General features: G+C 41.3%; 2 protein-coding genes across 5 annotated transcripts in view; one reads left to right on the top strand and one right to left on the bottom strand.

The window, feature by feature from the left end:
• LOC131737815 (interleukin-1 receptor type 2-like) overlaps window positions 1-964 on the top strand; it is an 11106-nt gene extending 10142 nt beyond the window's left edge. For both annotated transcript variants that reach the window (XM_059029513.1, XM_059029512.1), the window contains exon 6: window positions 128-964. In XM_059029513.1, coding sequence (XP_058885496.1) covers window positions 128-165 — 38 coding nt within the window. In that variant the 3' untranslated portion in view covers window positions 166-964. The remainder of the gene's footprint in view (window positions 1-127) is intronic.
• On the bottom strand, window positions 958-19243 carry LOC117406012 (nuclear mitotic apparatus protein 1). Of its 3 annotated transcripts, XM_059029502.1 has the most exons (27): window positions 19087-19243; window positions 17327-17393; window positions 17058-17143; window positions 16494-16576; window positions 16014-16102; window positions 15611-15691; window positions 15342-15432; window positions 14119-14248; window positions 13638-13774; window positions 13263-13365; window positions 13038-13155; window positions 12610-12750; window positions 12312-12434; window positions 8186-12031; window positions 7993-8034; window positions 7579-7647; window positions 7274-7384; window positions 6628-6837; window positions 6219-6388; window positions 5875-6124; window positions 5520-5763; window positions 4637-4770; window positions 3957-4247; window positions 3545-3649; window positions 3111-3347; window positions 2886-2925; window positions 958-2212 (listed from the first exon to the last, which is right to left on the bottom strand). In XM_059029502.1, exons 2-27 carry the CDS (start codon window positions 17366-17368, stop codon window positions 2142-2144), a joined length of 7044 nt encoding a protein of 2347 aa, XP_058885485.1. In that variant the 5' UTR covers window positions 17369-17393; window positions 19087-19243; the 3' UTR covers window positions 958-2141. The 3 variants fall into 3 exon arrangements, with proteins under 3 accessions (XP_058885485.1, XP_033865539.2, XP_058885486.1); XM_034009648.3 differs by lacking the exon at window positions 2886-2925; XM_059029503.1 differs by lacking the exon at window positions 7993-8034 and having other exon boundaries at window positions 19087-19242.

Here is a 19243-nt window from a genome sequence, read left to right as displayed (position 1 = left end):
TTTTGGTTAAATCCAGAAACATATTTTAAACCACCTTTAGAAATTACAACATGAGTGACTGCAAAAAGGCAGGTATATCTGTCAAAGAATGACCCCCTTTCTTCAGGCTCTTATTTTGTTTCCACAGTCCCTTCTCGATCACAGAGAAGACACAAAAGCAGTTAAGAATCTGTACTCCCCACGTTCCCTTTCCCCAAGCCAGACAAGAGAGGAATTACTTCTTGCACAGCATCTGCCTTGAAGTTCAAACACGGAGACCCAACTTGTGCAGTGGACCCTTGTGTAAACAATTGAAAAAACCACATGTTTCAAAGAATTATATTTATTTTATGCTGTTACTGTACAATAAGTGTTTATGCTATAACCATGTTTAAATAAATGTGCTCATTATTTTCAAGTAGTTTGGGGATACAAGCTCAAATCAACCTGCCTGTAATCCCAATTGGTTCTTGAAATTTCTTCCCCATCTTTTAGTGAGCCCAGACACAATAGTTGAAGGTACTAAAATCTATTTTGATTAAACATGACCATGACCAAACATACTGAAGCCATCTTGTGCAGTTTATTTATTAAATGTCTTTGCTTCTATTTAGACAGCTATTTGGTTTTAGTAAACTAAACTTGTTAGTCTCTTTTCTCGCGTAAGTAATATCTATCTGTCAGTATTTATAAGAACACCTTATTGTTACAGCTTTATCAATCCAAAAGTTGGACAGCAATAGCTCCCTCTACAGGAAAGTTCAGTACACTACAATTCCAAATAAATGTCTTCACACAATCAGTTTGCCATATTTAATGAACTTACTTGGAGTAATCTAATTCTGTTCAATATCAGCAGTTTTCATGGATCCCAAATTAGCACTAATCTTGGACCACCTTACCCAAGGTAACATTAAGTAGTCCAGCAATAGTGTAAAATCAGTAAGTTAAACCAACCATTAAATACAACAACAAAAATACTGTTATATGTCTTTTATTGAAGTGGACAGAAAATATACAAGGAAACACAACAAACATACAAATAAACACCTACTTAGATTAGTGTGCAACATATCAAACCACACACGTCAAGGAGGGGTCGACTTGCACAATACTCAGGCAAGGACTTCCAGTGCTGCTCAGAACACATGCATTACAGTGCAGCCTTCTATGTGAAGTGTACAATTACTACCTTTCGGTAACACTACCAATAACATTTTTGCAAAAACACATAATTGCGCTCCAAAACCAATTTAATTTTGTGTGTCTCATATTTCACCTTGTGATTCTTAAGGACTGCTTTTCTACAATGAATGAAATATCAAAACGGAAGACAGCCCCTCCCTTGTCATTCTGCCAGAAAGAAACAAAAGTTTCCCAAACATGAATCCAAATCGAGTACATCTAGGGGCTCCCCAACTGAAGCCCAAATGCATATTGCATAATGGTCAAAATATGGACTTGCATTCTTAACTACAGGGATCGGTAAAGTTGGCATTTCAGTCTTTGGTCCACAATTGAAAATGGTTAAATTGATCATCCCTGCTTAAAAAGACAAAGATAAGAAACACAGATTATTAATAAAAAATTTTAAAAAAAGTCATATGGTGGTAGTTTTTATTTTGCTGTGATCCTTAAATCAAATAGTCAAGAGTATTGAAATATCAGACGCAATTTTAAAATTGTTAAAAAATATTGGAGATTGATTATATTTATATATATATATATATATATATATATATATATATATATATCTTTTTTTTAAAATAAGTCAATTCCAGTCAAGTTACAGGATGTCAACATTTTTCAAAATAAAAATGAATATGCAAAAGTGTTTATTTAAACTAAGCTAAACAGTTGGTTCACATATACACTATATATAAAAAAGGTGTGCGTAGAAATGCAGAACCTGTACACACTACTATTGTATGATTAAGCAGAGGGCTCTCTAAATGAAGCTTTGTAATTGTACATTTTACAGGAACCCCTTGTTCAAGAAAGATGGAGTATATGTGCACATTCCAGTGTACACATTGAGTGCTCTTCAGTAAAATAGTGCTGCATAATTACACATTTATTTATACATTCTTATAAAATATAATAGGGTAGAGTGGAGCTGTAAAAGCGTCCCTTTCCATTCACCAGAGCATGTGCAATTCCAGTCAGTTTCTCGTCTCCTTGATGGTGGTCATTTTTATAACTTCATGTTTTTCATTAGCTTGCGACCGGTGCTCTGTAAATAAATAGAGAGAAACAAATCACAAATCCAACCTGCAGCGATAACCAAGGCTTCTATAATAATTTTAAAAAATCCACTGGAATGATCGTTGCTTCTAGAACTGTAGTCTCTTGCCTCTTTCAAGTACTTCTTAATTAAAAATAAGTCACGTGATGTAATGCCCATTGCAACACTGCTGGCCCTAAAGCCAGCACAATGGGGCTTGCAGAGTTAAATGTCATTGTGTCATGTACTTTCTTTACAATCAATGTACTTAAAAAGGAGCTGGCAACTAGGATTCTACAGGCACAGCTAGGTGGATTTTGAATATTGAAACAAATTATTCAGACCAAGGACTTCAAAAACACCATAAAAAGGGAAAGGATGAAATAAATAAATGTTATTTGAAGCTGCTTACCCTTTAACCCTGTACAATATACTGATATGTTGCAGATCAGCTTTACTCCCATAGTCTGCCAGAGTGAGGCCCCAAAAAGCAGCAGTTTAAAACTTAATATTTCCTCAACCGTGATCCCTGTGCATGCCTATACTGAGATTTGGTCGCTTCGCCCCCCCAGGTTAAACCACCTTTATTACAAGTGGAAAGGTAAGGAGTGAAGGGGGGTGAGTTGGAATATATTGCCGGGATAGGTGTGGAGTGAGAAGGGAAATGAGCCAAAAGTAAAACCTTTTCTCCCGTTTGGGAACCGACTGACCCCTTCCACTCTCTGGACAAGGGAGAGATCAGAAGACAACGAAATCAAGAAAGTGTGTATGAAATAAAACAAGCTACTAGTATGCACTTACAAACCTACTGTTACACAGATAGACTACAGAACATGGACTAGAAATACACACAGCAAGGAGGACAAAAGACAGACAGAAAGGGAAGAATTTCCTGCATCTTTCTTACTTTTTTTGTGCTTGCAGTAACTTTAGGGAACTTGGTGCTGGTGGCCCGGGGTGATTTAGTGCTGGTAGCGAGAGGCGATTTGGTGCCGGAGCGGAGGGGAGTTTTATTTGTAGAGGAATTGGGAGATTTCCTTGTGCTTGCTCTCATTTTGTTAAGTCCCCTCTGCAGAATGTTGCTCCCCTGCTTGCCTTTAGGTGTGTTGAGGACACTGAAGGACATGGACTGGCGCCGGTCAGCCTTGAGAGAGAGAGAGAGTTGTCACAATTTAAAATGTGGTCACTTAATGATTTAGCCTAAACAAATCTATGTAGCACCTGGATAAATTCAAGGTTTAGCTTCTACAGTAAATCAGAAATGAAAGCAGTGCGATGAATGGCACCCACCCAATTGGCAATGAGGCAGTGTGTTATGAGTGGAGAGCAGTGGATACTTACCTGGGAGCTGGATGGCTTGTTCTGGGAGTTCTGCATGGTGTAGCGGCGGTCATTCTTATCCTTTGGGGTCATGGGTCGCGGGAAGCAGCTGGCCATTTTCTTAGACTAAGGAAAGAGGATGGGAAAAAATTAAAAATAAAATCTGAAACCACCCTGGTGGTTAGATCTGTGTGTAGATAGGTGGCCAGTGTGTTTTGCACACAGCCCAGTCACCTTGAGGCCTGTGTTCCCTCCAGCTTTGCTTCTAGTGAAACTATAGGTACCACAAAACAAGCAGAAGCTGAAAGACATGCTTTGTAAATACCTCTAGGTTCTTCTAGATAGAAATATATAATGTGTGCCATCTTTTACCTTGGGGACCAACTGCCTATGCCTATGGAGTTTGTGTATATCTGTACCCCCTCCCCAGTACCTCAGGTGTGTCTCCGCCCTTGTGTGGTTCACCAGAGGAACGTTTGGTCTGCTGGCGGGTGGCGACTCCACTGTTGCTCTGCCAGCTGGGGTCGAAGGCAGGCACTGGCAGCAGGGACTGACGATGAGAGGACACCCCTTCACGGATCTGCCCAGGCAGCATAGAGAACCGGTGAGAAGAGACGCTATCGCGGATTTGACCAGGCAGCATCGAGGCACGCCGGATCGTCTCAGTGGGGTCTCCCAGTTTCACATCCTCATCAGAGATGCTGAATGGGATGTGGGCGGTAGGCTGTGGGTAAAAAGAATTCATTTTACAGTTTAACAATCATCCTTAAGAGGGGCAGCTGTTGGTTGCCTGCAGTGAAGTTCCTGATTGAAGCTGAATCACAATCAAACAGAGGACAGTATGGACAGAAAATACCCTCAGAAACAGAAACAAACTAAACACCATACCAAAACATATAATGCTAGGGTTGGACAATCATACAAACTGGCTAATTATATGAAAATGTAAAGAATATATTCAAATAGACTGTGTGTAAAATAAATTAGCACTGTAAAGAAACGGAATCTAGTTACATAAATAAAGTAGCTTTTCTCATTTAAAAAATGCTTGGGCTTACAGGCTTAAATAAAATGAGCAATTTGAATGAAATCCATTTTGCATTCGAATCTTACTCTGGACTCCAGTGGGTAGCTGGTTTTTAGATGTGGCAGACACGCCTTGTTCCGGGCCTGTAATTCTGCAATCCGCATCCAGTCATCAGTATGTTCTGGTTCATTCTGAGACCCAATGATGAACGAGTTGGTACCTGCAAGATTTTAGACCAGAACTTTGAGCCAAAATGTATCTTTACCAGTAAATGAAGTGGTAAAGCCTCTGTAAATTACACATTTAACATGTTTCACAATGTGTCAATGGAGAATTCAAACGTTGCCTCAAAAACAAATACATTTTTTGGATCTTGCAATTCCAATCTTTGGACCATTAGTTGTAGCAAGATCCAAAAAGTGAACCACAAAGCTGCATTATAACAATCGGTTTACACATTAATAAGAGTCCAAAATATTGTATTAAACACAGCAGAGCCCACCATATCCAATCCTGTAAGATATAGTACCCTCGAATAACCAATGGACCTCTGGCATGTGTCATTTGCACATGCTGCCAACAACTGAACGGTACAGATGGAAACTGACCAATGCACATGTTATTACGGGTCTAAAAAAAAAGTCAGCCCAGGTTCAACAGAAGAAAACAAGAGATTAATATAATTATGATTATATGTTTTTGCCAACCTCCAAAAATCCAGTTTGTGTGCATGTTTTTTTGTTGTGGTTTATCTCAGGTTAACAGGGCAAAAAAAAAATCAAATACCCCTGTCCGGTTACCTTGGTATAGACTGAGAAAAAACACAGCAAGAACTGTTTTTGGAATGCACGTTTGTTAATTGCCAAATACTGTATGACAGTGCTTTGTTTTGCAATAATTGTAGCAGACTTTTAGTACAGTACACATCCAGTACCAGTCTAAAAAGGGTGTCCTGGCTGCAATACTCACTCCTCCGGTCTGGCGCAGCAGTGATGACAGTGGCAGGTGGTTGACGATACCCAGGAAGGCTGCGCAGTGTCTCGGTAACAGAGCCCTCTTCAAGCGATTCCTGTGAGAAGCTGTAGTGGCAGGAGGAGAAGGAGCTGGTGGAGACAGGCCGTCCCCTCTGGGAGAAGAGGTTCGGGTGGGACTGGGCTGACTGGAGGCTGTGGAAGGAGGTGTTGGCACTACCTGGCTCAGGTCCTGGAGTCTTCTGCAAGTAATTAAAAACCAAATGGGCCATCCAGAAAATTCAATGTACACTACATTGATGACAAACTATAGCACCCAGCTGAAAAACCTACCCTAGTGTGGTGTGGTTTACCTTTGTGAGAGTGATGTTGATGACCTGGGTGGTCCGCCGGCGGGCGGAGCGCGTCTTCTTGGAAGAGTTGAGAGTCAGCTCCCCCAGGGAGTCAATGCTGCTCTCCAGATTGGCATCACGTTTGGCTGGCAGGGGGGTGAAGTACAAGGACTCCATAGACTCTCCCTTTTTGGTCCGACGCTGTGCAGCCAGGCGTTCCGAGCTCCTCGCTGCCGTAGGGGTCACTGCCACCACCGGAGGGACTGGCTTCCTGGGAGCGAGAATAAAAACATTGTGTAAAAACCAAATTCAAGAACAGTACACTTACAGATTTGAACAAGCTAGGTGTAGCAGGGAGATTGTACCTGGTGGAGTTGAAGATATCTGCATCATCATGGCTCAGGTCCAGGCTATCCTTACTCACATCCTCGTCCTTCTCTGGGATATTCGGACAAAGTGATTCTCGGCTCTTAAAGACATCTGTGGCCACTTGGAACTTCCCAAGACTACGCAGCTGTCTATCAGCATAGTCAACCTGCCAGAGAAAGAAGTCTAGTACATTGTATTCTACACTGGACTGGACTGGATTGTACTGTACATGGGCCCTACACAATTCTCATGTCAGTGAAAAGATCACCAATTCCCATTTGCTTCACAGCAACACAACAGAAAAACAACACTACATACAGATAAAAGAAGACTAAAATGAACCAACCGGAAAGGGCTGGTTTAGAGGAAAAATACATTTTCCTGCTCAAAGCTGCGTCCACTGACCTGTGCATGCAGGCTGCTGACCTTGGCGGCCAGGTTCTTGGCATTCAGTTGAGACTGCTGTAGCTCCATGTCTAGCTGCTTGGACTCAGTTTTCAAATGGCTGTTCTCTCGCTGGCTGCTTTCGAGTGCCGTCTCCAGGGACTGTACCTGCTCGAGCGCCTCCTGCAGCAGTTGCTTCTTGGAATTGTAATGAGCCTTGGCCTTCTCAACCTGGGGCCAGAGAAAACAAACAAACAAAAAAAAGCTTCTATTTCCATTCTTCTAGCTTAGATGGACAGGGTTTTAACACACATTAATATTATAATGCAAGACAAGAAAAAAAAACCTTAGTAAATACAAATTAACAAAGGTTTCAACGAGAAGTCTAAATGTTTTTCTGAACAATGGGACTTCTAAGTACAACAGAGTTTGTTTTACAACATATTTTAACATGTGGCTGGTTTCACAGACCCCAAATTATCAAACTGTGGATGACCTAGTAATCCAAGATAACTGCTAATCAGGGTGTGTGAAACCACCTGGAAATGTGTTTTTTTTTAAGTTAATAAATATCCTTCATTATTGAACACATTAGCACCATTTAAAAGAAATCAGTTAACTAAATCGAGTATTATAGCAAACTTAAACATGCATGGCCAATTAATACCTGTGCCTTGTAGTGATCGAGGGTCTGCTCCTTCTGGGTCAATTGAATTTGGAGGTCAGAGATCTGCTTCCTTTGTATTTTTACATCCTCCTGGAATTCAGTCTCTATCACCTGTGGGCAAACAAATGAGAGTCCACAGTGGACAAAATCAAAACAAATATTGGATACCGTCTACAAGGCAAGCAGACCAAAGTGGGGGAGGGGGAGAGATACAGTGTGTCTTGCTTTTTGTTTGAAATGAAAGTATAGGTCTCGATAGAGTTAACTCTTGAAACTGTAAAAGCACATGATTTCAGCAAACATACCTTGACTTTCTGATGTTGTGAAATGGCTGTGGCTTTATGTTCAGCAAGTTTTTTAGTCATCTCATCTAACTGTAGAAAACAAAAACATTTTAGTTTGAAGCACATTTCTTAGGTCAGTACCATTTGCACGACACCATGGGAAAAGCAAGACTGAAGAGGCTGCATAGCAGTGTCTCACTGGTAAATTTCAATTTGCAAAGCAACAGGTTAATTTGCCTCTTCCCTCATGCATGTCAATTAACATTTTGTTTAATCGTTCGCTAAGCCCCAACGGAAAGCTGCGCGTCCGCGGGATACATATGTAGCAATTCAAAAGAAAATTAGCAAGCAAAAAAAAAAAAACAGTTAGAAAACCACGATCAGAGAAGTATTTAAAGCCGGTTAATGTGCTTGCTGTTTGGTTTAAAGTTTTACCTTCTGTGTTTCTATATCCAGAAGCTTCTGCATTTCCTCCACCTGCACAATGGAGGGGTCAGTTTAAATAAAAGTTTGCACCAAGACTAACCAAAGTCAGTAACACTCCAGTGTTAATGTCTCTGTTCAGGATATTTACAATTTCAAATCACACCAAAACAAAAAAATTAGATCATTTTAAAAGTCCAGTTACCTGCGTCGCCAGCTTCTGCCTTTCCTCCTGGAACTTCTGCCGATCATCTAGTATCTTCAGCTTGGCTTTCTCGTACTTCCTAGACATAGTGTCCAGTCCACTCTTGAAGTCCTGGGCATCTACTTTATGGATGGCTAACTGCCTCTGATGCTCTGCCCTCAGTTTTTCCAGCTCCAGGGAGTGGCCCTCTCTTGCCTTTGCCATTTCAGCATCGAACCTGCGGACCCCTTGGGTGGAGTCGGAGCAGATCTCCAGGCTCTCGCTGGTTAGCAGGCTGTTTGCGTGCTGGAGCTTGCACACCTGCTCCTTGTAAGTGCTGTTCTCTGCTTGCAACTTCAGGAGGCTGCTCTGTTGTTCATTGATCTTCTCCCTCAGTGGTCTGAGAATATGGAGTTCATCCTTGGCCTGCTGGAGCTCATCTTCCAGGGTGGTCATTATCCTCTCCCTCTGCTCAAGTTCCTCTTGGTGTCTGGTTTGAAGTAGACACAGCTCAGACTGCTGCTGCTGGCATTGCCGCTTGGACTGCATCAACTCCCCGATAAGGGCTTGGGCATTTGTCAGCTCCTGGCGCAGGGTTGTCAGCTCTCCTTCATTCTGGCTTGCAAGATCAGATTCCAGCTTTACATTCAGGCGTTTCTCTGTGTCTTCCTTCTTCAGGGCCTCCCCTTCAATTGCCCGCTTCTCCAATTCCTTCTGCAGGGAGGGGAGTTCCTTCTGTAACATCTCCACTGTCCGTTCTCTTTCAGAGGAACGGGAGGACACAACAAGGGCTTCTGTTCGGAGCTTCTCTATACTTTCCTCCAGCTCTCTGTGTTGGGTTTCCTTTGTGGCAGCTGCCTGGTTTCTCAAAATATCCTCGTCTTTTAGCTTCTTCATTTCTTCTTGAAGGGAAGACAGTTCCCTCTGCAAAGTCTCTGCCAACTGTTCTCTTTCAGCTGCGAGGTCATTTGCTGCACGGACTTCGGCCTGCAGAACTGTTATGGTTTCCTCAAGTTGTTTTCGCTGGGCTTCTTCTATAGTGGCTACAGATCTCAAATGATCTTTTTGCTTATTTATTTCTTCGTGCAAGGAGGAGAGTTCCTGCCTAAGCATCTCAACTGCCAGTTCTCTTTCTGAAGCAAGGGCAGATGCCGAAGAGACTTCTGCACGTAGCTTCTCAGTGGTTTCTTCTAGATCGTTACGCAGAGATTCCTCTGTAGCAGATGCATGGGTTCTCAGGATGTACCTTTCTTTTTCCTTCTCCATTTCCTGTTGTAGCAACGCAAGTTTCTTCTGGAATGTCTCAGAGGCCTTTTCTCTTTCAGAGGCAATGGAGGATGTAGAGCGCACCTCTGCCTGGAGCTTTTCAATGGTTTCCTCCAACTCCCTGCACTGCAATTCCTTTGCGGCACATACCTGGATTATCTGGGCATCCATCTCCTTTTGTCTCTCTATTAGATCCTTCTGTAAATGTTCAGCCATCAGTTGTTTTTGAGAAGCTAGAGTGGACGCTGCACTGACTTCAGCCTGGAGCTTCTCTACATTTTTCTCCAGCTCTTTGCAATGCATTTCCTCTGCAGCAACTGCCTGGCTCCTCAGAATGTCCCTTTCCTTTTGCTCTTCCTGCCTAGTGGACTCTTGTTCTTTTAGTTTAGCCAAAACTGCACTCTGCCTTTCAATTTCTTGCTCAAAACTGGATGCTTGTTCTTTCAATGTCTTCTCAAGGAGATCTTTGGAAGAACGTGCCTCATCTACTTCCTTGCGGAGATTTAGCACTAGCGATTCTTGCTCACTTTTGGCAGATTCCGATGCCTCCAGTCGACATTCCAATGAAAAAGTCTTCTCTTGCTGCTGAGAAAGCTCTAACTGAAGATCCTGCAGTTTGTTCACAAGAGTATCAAAGGCTGTGGTTTTATTCTGCAACAGCATCCGGGCATCTGCTACTTCCTTTTCCAGCACAGAGATGGCTTGCTTTTGCTCCAAACAATCCTGCTCCAGCTCCAAAATTCTTGATTTCAGGGTCTGGATTTCTACTTCCCTTTGTTGATGGAGAGCCTGCACTACAGAAGCTTTTTCTTCTCCATCATCAATTCTCTGCAGGAAACTCTTTATTTCATTCTCTTTTGTGGCTAGCAGAGTGTTTAGCCTTTGGACCTCATTATCGCGAACTTCAGCCTCCTGTTTATACTGCTGGGTTTCCTTCTCTTGTACAGCTACCTGATTTCTTAGCGTTTCCATCAGAGAGACCTCCTTCTGCAGCTGGAGGACACTCTCTTGTTGGTTTCTAAGCTCTTCTTGTTTCAAGGATAGTTCAGCATGCAGGCTTTCCAGTTCAGATTCTCTTTGCTTCAGGGTTAATAAAGCATTGGCTTGCTCCAGACAAAGTGCAGACAGCTGATCCTGATGCTCCCCAATGCTCATTTGGAGACAAGCCTCCATGTCCGCTTTTCCCTTCTTTGTTTCCTCTAGTTCTACCAGAGTTTGCTTTGTCTCTCCGATCAACTTTGCAATCTCCCCCTCCTTTTCAGCCAGCTCTCGAATCTTGAATTCCTGAGCAACTGCCATCTGATCACGGAGCTTTCCCAGCTCGAAGTCTAACTTCCCGATTTCTGCTTCTTTTTCCTTGATCGCGGAAAGGGCTTCTTCAAGCTCCAACCTCAGGGTATTTGTTCTCTCTTTGCCCTCCTCCTTCAGGCACTCCAAAGAGGACTCAATTGCTACCTTTCCTTCCCGCTCTTCCAGAAGCTCCCTGCGGACAAGCTCCAGCTCAGCTGAGATTTCCATGGTCTTGGACTCAAGCGATTGAACCTCCTGCCCCATCCGGGAGACCTTCCCAAGCTCAGCGGAACGAGCCTCTTCAAACTTCTGCCTCTCAGCTTCCAGCTCTATACGCAAGCCTGCTACAGTCTCCTCTATGGTAGCCAGTTGATCACGGAGGTTCTGGTTCTCCTCAAGGACCCCAGAGTGATGGGCTAACTTCCCTTCATACTCCTTTAGTGCCTCCTCTGCCTCCCGCAGGCATGCAGTTAATGACTCAACGGCTTCCAAATGGCTACAGCTCTGAGCTTCATTCTCAGACTGCAGGCTCTGGCATTTGGCTCTCAGCTCAACTACAGTAGCCTCCAACTCTGCAACCCTCTGCTCCAGCACTTTCTTTTCCCTTCGTAGCTCAGCAATAAGACTCTGATTCACCATCCGGTCTTCTTCCAGGGTCTGGATCTGTTGGCTAAACCCACCAATCTCTTCCTCTTTCGCCTTTTGAAATTCCTGGTATTCCATCAAAACTGCATCCCGCTCACTGGCAGTGCTTGCGGACACCTCTTGCAAAGCAGCAACTGCCCGTGCTCCTTCCTCCCTCTCGACCTCCCACAGTCGAGTGCTGGAGATCACTTCTTCCTCTTTGACCTTTAAGGCACTGCCAAGTTCATCAACCTGCAGGCTAAGATTATGAATGGTTTCCTGGGCAGATTGCTCTTGCTTTTCCATTTCTTCCACTAGCTGACCTTTCTGCCTCCTCTCCTCTTCAATCTGCTTGTGAAGGCCACTCAGCTCCAGTTCCCTCTGCTGTACCAGCTCACTGAGTTTGGAGATCTCCACATTCAGAGTCTCTATTTGGACAGAAAACGTCTCCTGTTGCTCCAAAGAAGCACACTCCAGGGCCTCTTTCTCGCAACCGAGGTCAGACAGGGTTTGCTGCAGTCCGGAGATTAACTCCGAGAGCTGGGACTTCTCACTCTCAAATTGGGCTCTTTCCGTACTCAGCTGTGCTAGGACTTGTGATTTTTCATCCTCTAGTCCAGCTATGACAGCTTGCAGTTGGGATAACTTTGTGTTCAGTTCAGCTACTTCTTGCCTCAAACCTTCCAGCTGTTTAAAAAAAGAAAAGAAATAGTCGTGTATCCATACTAGCGAGACATTCATGTTTTAAGCTAACCAAATGTTGTCATCTTGAGTGATGTTCCATCTCACACAAGCCAAGAGCAGAACTGCATAGTCCCATTACCTACCCAACACTATATAATCAAATAAACTCGCTCCCAGAATGCTTCAGCTGGAGTCTCAGTAAAAAATAGAGCTAATTTGTCCCATAGCTTTTCTACTGGATAGCCATTTGTGTAAAAGCCATGAAAAGACTAATGCTCAGTACCTGCAGTATGTCTCCCATGACCTCGCCTGTCTCTTGTACTTGAACCTCCATCGCCTTCCTCAACTGCTCCTCAAGTAACGAGATCTTGCCTTGAAGAATCAGAATTCTCTCTTCCAAACATTCCTGGTTCCATAAAAATACATAAAAATAATATGAATTGAAGCCCTTACCCACTTCCCAGCTATACATTATCCCAAACTAATATTTCAGAGGGTTAACAAGAAACCCATTGAAGATGGTGGTTCTGTTGTGGAAGTGTCCCCCAACCCACCCCAGTTACATTACTGTCAGCCCTAACCTTGTCTGCAATGGCCTGGGAGAGCTCACTCCCCAGCTGGGTCCTTTTGGACTCCCAATCCCGCTTTGATGCCTCCTGCTCATCAGACAGCATGTCAACAGCATGTTGGGCTTGAGTAAGACGAACCACAACGTCACGCATCTGAAAAGATAGGATACGTCAATAAAAACAAAAAAGTTTGATACAGCAATGTACTTATGTTGAGTAGATTACAATACTGCTTCTCTTCCTTAAGAGGCTGTGTGATTGTGTTCTGTGAATGGTACTATATTAGCGGTAAATGGGATTCACAGCCATAATGCCTTATAAATGGTTTATTGCTATAAAAAGGACAAACGCTAGTAAGATATCAGTTTTCTGAAAGAGCATGTAATGTTGCACAATGGCCCTAGTATGTGTCGGTACTTAAGGATTGTTGGAAACAGTACCTGGTATGAGAGCTCTCCATTTTCCTCAGTTAGTTGGTCGACCTTTCTCTCCATTTGGCTTTTGTTCGTTTTTAAATCTTGACATTGTTTTAGCGTGTCTTGTAAACGTTTTAACAAACTGGTGGGAACAAAATAAATAAAACAGTGTTTATGGCAGAGAGCCCAGAGATCCAAGTAATTTGTCAAGCTTTAAAAACAGTATTTCTTCTTCCACAATTTAGTTACCTTTCATTTTTATCCCTCAGTTCCTCCAGCTCCTTGGGCTCCTGCTCATCATTTTGCCTCACCAGCCGCTGGAGTCTCTGCTGCAACAGACACAGCTGGGTCTCTGCATTAAGAAAAGTGGAGCAAGCTGTCAAGTCAAGCTAAACTGCTTACTTATAATTCAAATACATTAACAATAACACTATTTCTTTATATTAGGTTAGAGGCCATGTTAAGCCATCTCTGCACTTAAAATGTTTCATCCCTTCACATCACTGTATATTCTACATGGGCCAACAGTATAGAAACATGTTTCTCAAATCACAAGTTAAAGAATGGCTATTTTTCCCCCCTAGTTAGTGATCTGCAATACGCACCAGAGTTCCAGAGACTTACCCTTCTCTGTGATTATTTTGCAGCTGGCAGCCAACTCTAGCTCCAGGTCATCCCTCATGTTTCTCTCAAGGGCCATCTGTTTCCGCATCTTGCGTAGCTGGAACTGTGGGGTCTTCAGGACATCCTGTATTGGAGAGCTGGAGGGCCAACGCATTTTAAAAGCTAGTTAGGACTACAATGAAGCAGACAGATAATTTTCAATGCATAGATATACAGAAATACCCAGCAAGTTACATTTTTTATTTTTTTATAAAAATACATTTTGTATTCCGACCCAAAGTCTCCTACAGTATGTGCAGCAAAGGGAGCCACATTAACGGGACTATATTGAGTCCAAGTGAAAATAAAGTCCAATACTAATGAGTAAGATTTTTTTCAGCCTTGGTTATTACCCCTTTAAGATGGTATCCCCTCAACAGTATTTTCAAAATCAGACAGTGGGAAAGACTTGATGACATCATTGAATATTAAATATTATTACCTGACTGAGGAAGTCGCTACTGTGTGCAAGTCAACAAATTGCACTTCGGTTCTCCTCTTCCTTTTGAATATAGGGGATTCGTCATCACTGACACTGGACATGCTAGAAACACTGGATAAGGGGAAAACCACTGCGGAGAAAGAGACATGGAAAGAGAATCAGTGTGCTCTTGTGCACCAATCAAACTACTCTGAAGTAAAGCCAAGTCAATATGTTTGTACTATTCTTTACACGAACCCTAGCTCGCTACAACAAATGTGTGAATCAACATTATTCATAATGAAAGGCATCCCTAGGACTGGGTGTTCCCAACTGAATTGTCATTGCATGTATCTGATACTGCTGTGCCGCTTATTCTCTTTTATAAGTTAATATGTTGTGTGTAGGGTGTCGCTTATTGTATGTCATCTAGTGCATATGGGCGAGATTACCACAAACCGAAGCTGAGCGGTTCTGGCTCTCAAAATTCCGTCTTTCATACAATAAGAGACACCCGACACAGGACGTATTAACTTTTTATAAAATCACACAGATGAAGATTGTACTTACTCAGGAATAGTTTTAAAACGGAAAATATTTTTATTTTTGTAAAACAATACTTTTATCCCCCTCCTCTCCCGGTCATGAAATGCTTCAGTCCATAATAAACTGTAGGCCTACAGGTGCCGTGTCGTACTGAGAATATTGATTAAAAACAGTCAGAGAAACTTGTGCCAGTAGCATTACAAGTCTTTTACCTTGTTCAGATTGAAGCGATTTCATTTCTTGCTTTTCTATATCTGCAATTTCTGTAATATTTTTTTAAGAAGGTAACAGGCATACGTGTTTGTTTGCTCCGTTTAGATTTTTGAATATTTAGGCGTTATGCTCTATGTACAGGATGACATCTGTACCTACGATACAATACTAGAATTTTGGAAGATAATTCACTGTGATAGGTGGATTTCTGATATGCGATTTAGAATTAACATATTTCCATGTTGTTTGAACCATGGCTTTATACAGAGATTCTAATTTGAGGTTGTCTAAATTGAACCCCAAAAGGAGTTTTGTTAAAACACTTATTGGGCCAGAGTGTTTTGCATTTTGGATCATGACATATTTAAACCTATAAAACCATTGATCTTAGGAAGTACAAAATAACATGCAGAGACCCTTCCAAACAAAATGGAACACCTGAGCAAACATCCAGACATGAATTGCACAAAACTATGCCTGCACACCTTGTCTCTTCAGGAAGCGCTCCAGATTGTTATTCAGGTAAAGGTGATCCTCATTATCAAGAACAAACCGAAGGACAGATGCCAACTCAGCCTGGGTAGAAAACAGAAGTCAAGTTGGCATTTAAATACAAGCTCATACTTCAAACTGTCTGAAATAAAAACAAATCATAGAATGGAGATTGTTTTAAAAAGGCTGCAGTCTCAGACGTTTGTACATTTTACTGACACGCGACTGTCCAGTGTGTGGTCACGTTCGTGCAGTGCTGTACCTGGATCTTATAATTTAACTTCTCGAACTCTTGCACATGTCTCCCACACATATTGGAGTAATACAGGAGAAGGACAGTGACCTGGAAACAAACAAAAGGGAATTTTATAAGATATCACACTTTAAAAATGACACTGGGCTTGATTACTTAGAGAGTTCATAAATGTTTTGAGTACAAGTTTAGAAGCGACTCTTCAGTTATAAACATATAAATAATTGAGTGATCTACAGGTATGTGATATTTTCAACACAGCTTGAGCAGATGAAAGAACTGCCAACTGTAGAAAACAAGGACCATCAATATATATACAGGAAGCACATTTAAACATATGTGACTATATTTACATGTATTAGTTATAATTTGGGACACAGGAGAATCCAATCTTGGTGGTTTGGTACTTTACCTTTGACAGCTCCACATCCAGGCTCTTTCCATTTAGTATATTCTGCCACGAGACAATGGTTCCTAAATCAGGGTTATACTTGCACTGACCTGTTACAAAAAGGACAAGAGAATAAGAAATGAACCTCTTTATTATCATCATCATCAAGTCAAGCATTTGATCTCCAAACAATAGTTCCATTTTGACCACTCGAAGTTCTAGTTCAACTTTGAGAATCCTTTGACAGAACTCGTGTAGTCTGGATGTTAATACAGTGCTCTCACTTTATACTGTAACCAGGAGCCACAGTTAATGCTATTGGCGTCCTGCCTTCAAGGAGAATGCAGATGCAAGTGGAATGGCATTACAAGGCAAATGAGTGAGCACTGTAATGTACCGCTAATTTGGACAAGTGTATATGACAATATGTGTCACCCTTTAACTATATATCTTCATGGGTACTGTGCAAAATAAGAACTACCAAAAAATATAATATCTTACTTTGTAAGAAGTTAGCGATATAGTTCCATCTTCCCTCGAGGGGTTGGTCTAATGTTTTCTGGACTTGGTCTTCTTTCCCATTTCTGTTCAAATGGGAAGATTCATAGTTAATAAAGGAAGAGTGCAGTTTGCTTTATTCACCAAGTCACCAAGCTCATCTTGTTCAGCACAGTTTGGGGACAACCTTTGTCCAATCCCCCGTCCCGTCCCGTCCCATCCCCCATCAAGGTCAGATGATAGCGGTTTAAAGAAAATTATTAGTGCAAGTACTATCTGTGCTACACATAATGTTCAGTCAAACTTGTCATCTCCTCCTCCATGTTACCACCCAATACAGCCTCTAATGTTTTTCAGGAAAAGAAAGCACTGAAGTCAATATATGCTATGCCATGCCCAAACTGTGGGACATGTGAAGGACAGGAGTTCAATATTTACACTGAAGGGGCTCTGTCCAGTACAGAGGGCATTGCAGCTACACATCAGTCGCATCGACTCAGGAGGAAACTACACACTCCTATTTCTGTGTTAGGCTTAAATTCATTTGAAGTAGGAAACAGTACTCACAATCTGAAGATCAGCTTGACTAATAGACTGCCTTCTTGCAGTTTGGAGATCTTGTCAATTGGTTCTTCTATGTTGAGGCTGTTAATCTGTTTTAGCACAACAAAAAACCCAGAAAGACATTATTCACATGGATGGTGTAATGACTATTTTATTTTGAATCTTGACATGTTGATCTTAAAATAATTAAGATTTTGAAACTTGAAATTTCATTTTTCCTCCTCCAACGTTAACATTTTAAAAGCACCGAAGCTTTAAACCAGGACACTTACCCACATTAACAGTGCCAACTCTTTTGTTTCGTGGAGAGCCATTTATACCAACTTGCTCTCAATTTTCCTGTAAATAAAATAAAGATAAAGTATTATTGCTAAGTGATCATGCACAGCTACTGGTCCACTCTACATGCATAGCTACTAGTCCACTATATGGTTCTTGAATTATGAATATACTGTATGCAACATATAGTTAGCATGAATACATGCTACCCCATCTCACTGATTTAAGTGTTGCCTTAAAATACCAGTAATCCTTAATTTATGATTATTTGATCCTATTACTAAATCATACAAAGTAACCCATCAGGACCATAACATCAATCAATTTTTTTTATATAGAGCCTTTCATGATAGATCACTGCAAAGTGCTTTACAAGGATCAAAAACACTAATAAATATTACATAAAGTAACAATAAGCAGTAAAAATGAACAAAACAGAAAATAAAATAAGCAAGAAAGGGTAAGAACACATTTTAAAGTATATAAGCTAGATTATAAAAATTGGTTTTTAACCATGATTTTTTAAAGGCAGCAACATTGGGAGCGTTCCAAAGCAAATTATGTAGTATTAAAAGACTAACATTCTGTAGGAGATTATACACACACATTACACAAAAAGCAGATTTAATGAAATTCTGTGTCACACATAGCCTAGGCAGAGGAGTGTGCATCACTATTAACACTGTCTGGTTCTACAGTTTTACAGCTAGAGTAGAAAAGAGTAAATAAAAATATTAACACACACACACAACTGCAACAGCGTCCGCATTTGGACTTAACTGCTTTTTGTGCAACGATTGTTATCATTGTTTGAACTTCAAATTCTGCCCCACCCCTTTTTTATATAAACAGCCTTAGGGTTTGTTAAAGATTAGCTTAACTAGACGAATGGCTCAGTGTAATTAGCTTTCAAACTTCAGCCAGTACAGAGAAACATGCATCCATCTGATAGGACACACCCTGCACTCTGATTGCACGTCCATACAAGAAATAAATCACATTTCTACAGTACACGGTGCTGCAATTGATGAAACTGGACACTACACTTGTTCCTGGCCAGGTTCTCAGAATTTCTCTCGCCATGCTGGTCCTTTGACCGACTTCAGTGTCCTTAACTTTGCGTGATCCCTACCCTCTTACCCAGTCAGGTACATGAAGAATGATTGTGACTGGATCACACATGACATGAGTGCTACATTTACATACACAGCAAGTTATTAAAAAAAAAAAAAAAAAAAAAAAAAAAAACGCTACCGTATGTTAGCGTACATTTTTTCACAAATACAACTATATTCTACATCAGTATTTATTTACACAATAAAAGAGAGATTCATATATTATTCTTTGAAGTAGGAGACTGTTTTAGACTAAAAGTAGCCGATGCTTATATAGTTAGGTTGGTTTATTTGTCCAATCGCCGAAGATTTAAAACATTATGCAACGAAAAATGTAGGTAATGTATCGTAAATAAGCGCGACTAGGAATGTTTATTACAGCCAATTGTCAGATCTGGCCGTGATCTTACAGAAAGAACTGTATAAAAACAGACACAGATATACAGTAGTTAAGTTATACGACAACAGCAAAAGAGAGACAGCAACTTCGACTGTGACTATAGGAAGTGTTCAGTTTACACCCATTTGCGATTTGATTTAAAAAAAAAAAAAAAAAAAAAAACAATTACAGTATACACTCAATTGGCAGTCACATAACTAATGTATTTGTAAATAAAATGGATTCAATGAAGTCTTACCTTAGAAATCGCCTAGGTAGTTATTCTTCACCATCTACTTCACCCTTCCCTACTGGTTGTGATAATTTTCAAAATTCAGCGCTTGCCTTTAACCAGCTCGTTCATTGGCCACGCACAGCGAACTACGAGGCATTACGTACACAGGCGTAGAGTACGC

This window comes from Acipenser ruthenus, chromosome 8, assembly GCF_902713425.1.
Source record: "Acipenser ruthenus chromosome 8, fAciRut3.2 maternal haplotype, whole genome shotgun sequence".
NCBI classification, from domain to species: Eukaryota; Metazoa; Chordata; class Actinopteri; order Acipenseriformes; family Acipenseridae; genus Acipenser; species Acipenser ruthenus.
This window is presented reverse-complemented; position numbering and strand designations above follow the sequence as displayed.

Coding starts and splice junctions, on each gene's coding strand:
- LOC117406012 (XM_059029502.1), bottom strand. CDS start 17,368: ATGGCTCTCCACGAAACAAAAGAGTTGGCACTGTTAATGTGG. Junction 17,144..17,326: donor AGTTGGCACTGTTAATGTGG/GTAAGTGTCCTG, acceptor GTGCTAAAACAG/ATTAACAGCCTCAACATAGA. Junction 6,125..6,218: donor GATATCTTCAACTCCACCAG/GTACAATCTCCC, acceptor TCTCGCTCCCAG/GAAGCCAGTCCCTCCGGTGG.